A 3,586-nucleotide genomic window follows, 5' to 3' on the forward strand; every position below is an offset into this window, starting at 1 on the left:
AGAAGTCAGATTATTAATATGAATGCAGTTATTTTATTCTATTATTCATTATCATAAAAACATTAATCTTTATAATAGTTGATTCATCGTGCTACTAGGCCTTGCCCAAGTTAATCTTTGATTGAAAATACCTTTGATAATAAAATATGTACTTAACATACACATCATGTACTCTTTTTTATTGTAAAATAATTGTTAAAACTCAATAGTAGTTTCTTGATTTATTACATATCAAAATACAAATCTTTTCTCTTTTTAATGTAAGTGTAGATGCTTTAATTAAGTTTATTGTAAATAATTCAACAAAACAACTAACAACTTGATATCTCGAAACTGGTTATCAAATAATATGCCAGAAACTGAATCTTTTAATTACCGGTCCGATCAAAAATTCCACAATTAATATATTCCTGAGTATTAGGAAAAGAGAACAAACACCCACCTCCTCCACAGCATAATCATCGTCGTCGCTCTCTATGTTGACAACCCTGACGTCCTCCTTGGGCGGCTCAGGGGGGTCACGGAGGTCACGAGAGTCACGGGGGTCACGAGGCTCGCGAAACTCGGGCGGGTCGCGCGGCTCCGGTGCGTCGGCGCTCACGTACTGCCGCAGCCTCTCCACGCGCTGCGGCTCGCGGGCCTCCAGCTTCTTTAAGTACGCTATCAGACTGTGCTGCTCTTCTGCTGACAGCTCGTTGAAGTTCTTCAGCAGCGTCTCTAGGTCGGAGTCGGAAAGGCCGTCCATTGCGTCCACCGCGTCTTCCTTGTCGGTCCTGCAAATTAAATCGTAAATAACCATCAATAAAGTTTGTAGTCTGTCTGACAGCACGAAAGAGAAAGAGAAAATTTTTCTATCATATTATGGTATCGTAGAACAAGTTATGATAAAAATTACATGATCCTATTTCATTAAACAATTATCATGATACATACGCATAGAACTGTATATTATGGTAAGCCATTTTTAATACAATTAAAAAAAAAGAATATCTTCGGTAGATATGAACTTAACCGAATGTACCCATACAGTCCAGTCGTGGATTTTCTAATATTAGTATTGCACTATTTATGAAGAACGTCTATAATAGTGGTAGCTTATTTGTATTTTTTTTTGCCTAACTTGAGTATAAATATATAAATAGTAATTTCTTAAGATTTCTTAACAAAAATCACATACTTTTTATCGTCATAAGCAGATTGTAACAGTTGCAATGCAGATGCTGCACTTGACGCACTTGGTTCATCAGGCGGAGGTTTTGCTTCTATTACTAGAGCCTGCTCTTTAAGTTTCGCTTCTCTCTTTTTAGCTTCCGCCATTCCAACCTATATACAAATATAAAAAAATAAGTTAAATGTAAATATAAAAAAATCTATAAATCTCTTTATCACAGATATTATAAAGTTGAAGAGAAGAAATCTAAATCTCGGGAATTACTGCTTGAATAAGAACAAATTAATGCACTGTGTTATATGTTCCAATTATGACGACAATAATAGTGTATTACGAATTTGAAAGGCGAGAAGGATTATGTATGAAAGTAAAATCTTTTCACCATATCAAAAAAAACTGTAAAAAAATGAAATTATTAGTCCTCATCCTGAATTTTAACTCAAAATCCCATGGGCATCAGCTTTCCAGTTACTTAGTATTATCATGCATATATTAACATAAATACATAACAAAAAATTCCACTAGCATACTAACACGTGACAAACACAAAGCATTTTTAAGTGGTAAGGCCGCCCAACAAATTGTACTCTTTTTTCTTTATGAGCATTGTACTTTTTAAGTTTCCTTCTTTGCACAATTATTGTGTTGAAGAGTAATTAAATAAATAAAATGAAGCACCGACCACAGCGTCAACCAGCTGCGCGAGCTCCTCGGACGACACGTCGGTCTTGCCCTGTGCGATGAGCGCGGCGGCCATCTGCTGCGCGATCTCCTCGCGGTCGACCTCGCCCACGCCCGCTACGGGCACGCCGCTCTTCTTGCCCGCACTTTGCGCGCTCGCTTGTGCTTCCTGGACAATTTCAACAAGTTAACGTTCAGTAATATGACCAAAAAAAACTAATCGATCCATATGATGATCTAAAACTGAATGAAACTTAAGCTATTAACAGGTAAATATTTTCATACCGATAAAGAAATAATCAAAATAAGGTACATATATCAAAATTTTAAAAGGAAGATTTTCAAAGGATTTAATTTTTTCGAAATATGTACGTTTTTGTGTATTCTACTGCATACCAAGATAACTTTGAAATAATGGCCAATAATGGAATATTTATTCAGCAAGAACGCGTACATGCGTATAGATGTGCCTCTGCGTACATTTTGTAGACACATAAGCGCGTGGGTGCATATGTGCGCGCACGAATACGCACAGGCCTCGCGTACATATGCATAAGCGTCACCTTCTGGGTGTTCCTGGCGCGCGTGTCCGCCTCGTGCAGCGTGGCGGCGGCGCGCACGACGGCGGTGCGCGCGGCGGCCGCGGCGCCGCCAGCCACCAGGCCGGCCTGCAGCGCGCCCTTCAGCTTCTCCTTCGCCGTCTCGATCAGCACCAGCGCCGCCTCGCGCTCCAGCAGCTGCTCCGACGCGTTCGGCTTCTCCTGCTCGGGCGCATGCGACGGTGTCAGACGGTGTTACAGAAAGCAAGATAGGGTATAACAAATCTTTCGAACTTGACGAATATATTTTAGAAATATATGGAATATATGCTGTACTATCGAGCTGTGATAATTACAATAAATTAAATACATCTTTTCATACCATCCTACTAATCCTACTAATATTATAAATGCGAAAGTTTGTAAGGATGTGTGTGTGTTTGTTGCTCTTTCACGCAAAAACTACTGAACCGATTGCAATGAAATTTAGTACGTAGACAGCTGGACAACTGGAATAACATTAAGACAACTTTTTATCCCGGTATTCCTACGGGATACTTACGCGGGTGAAAACGCGGGGCGCAGCTAGTAATATTATAAACCTTAAATTCAGTTGTTTCATTTATAATTGATTACTTAAATTCAAAACATAGCTATAAATGTAACGCACCTTTTCCATCCGTATCGCCTCCGCCAACAGATCAACGACCTTCGGCCCGAGGCTACCCAGATGGTCCTCGAGCGCCACCAGCAGCCGCAGCGTGGCCACCACGTTGTCTGGTGCACCGCCAAAATCATTCATAGTGTCCTTGTGCTCTTTGAAGTCTTTGTGCTCGGGTAGAAACTCTTTGTCGGGTCGGCGCATGCGCGATGCGCGCGACGCGAGGCTGCCGGTGCGCGAGCGCGAGCGCGGCTCCGGCACGTCCGGTAGCGAGCCCAAGGAATCGTCCGAGTCCCAGGGTGACATATTGTTCTCTTCGCTATGGGGCAAATTTAAGAATTACATTTTGGATTTCATGTTTATTTTATTGGTTTTCGGTGGTAAAAATATTTATGTATATATATATATATATACATATTACTTAATATTCAGCGGTAACTCACGGCTTGAGCTCATCGTCCGATATGAGCACGGTCTGCATGGAGGGCGGCGGGTGCGGGCTCGGGTTCCGCCCGCCGGGGCTTCGCCGCCGGT

At 41.5% G+C, this 3,586-nt stretch overlaps 1 protein-coding gene across 3 annotated transcripts in view; it reads right to left on the minus strand.

Moving 5' to 3' along the window:
- Positions 1 to 282: 282 nt before the first annotated feature.
- LOC119830072 (uncharacterized protein CG7065-like) overlaps positions 283 to 3,586 on the minus strand; it is a 14,513-nt gene continuing 11,209 nt past the window's right edge. For 2 of the 3 annotated variants that reach the window (XM_038352914.1, XM_038352913.1), the window contains exons 17-22: positions 3,496 to 3,586; positions 3,062 to 3,371; positions 2,416 to 2,613; positions 1,854 to 2,021; positions 1,178 to 1,323; positions 283 to 773 (exon numbers count right to left, since the gene is read on the minus strand). In XM_038352914.1, the coding sequence (XP_038208842.1) occupies positions 341 to 773; positions 1,178 to 1,323; positions 1,854 to 2,021; positions 2,416 to 2,613; positions 3,062 to 3,371; positions 3,496 to 3,586 (1,346 nt within the window). In that variant the 3' untranslated portion in view covers positions 283 to 340. The remainder of the gene's footprint in view (positions 774 to 1,177; positions 1,324 to 1,853; positions 2,022 to 2,415; positions 2,614 to 3,061; positions 3,372 to 3,495) is intronic. The other variant, XM_038352915.1, reaches the window with a different exon arrangement.

This window comes from Zerene cesonia, chromosome 11 (genome assembly GCF_012273895.1).
Source record: "Zerene cesonia ecotype Mississippi chromosome 11, Zerene_cesonia_1.1, whole genome shotgun sequence".
Taxonomy (NCBI): Eukaryota; Metazoa; Arthropoda; class Insecta; order Lepidoptera; family Pieridae; genus Zerene; species Zerene cesonia.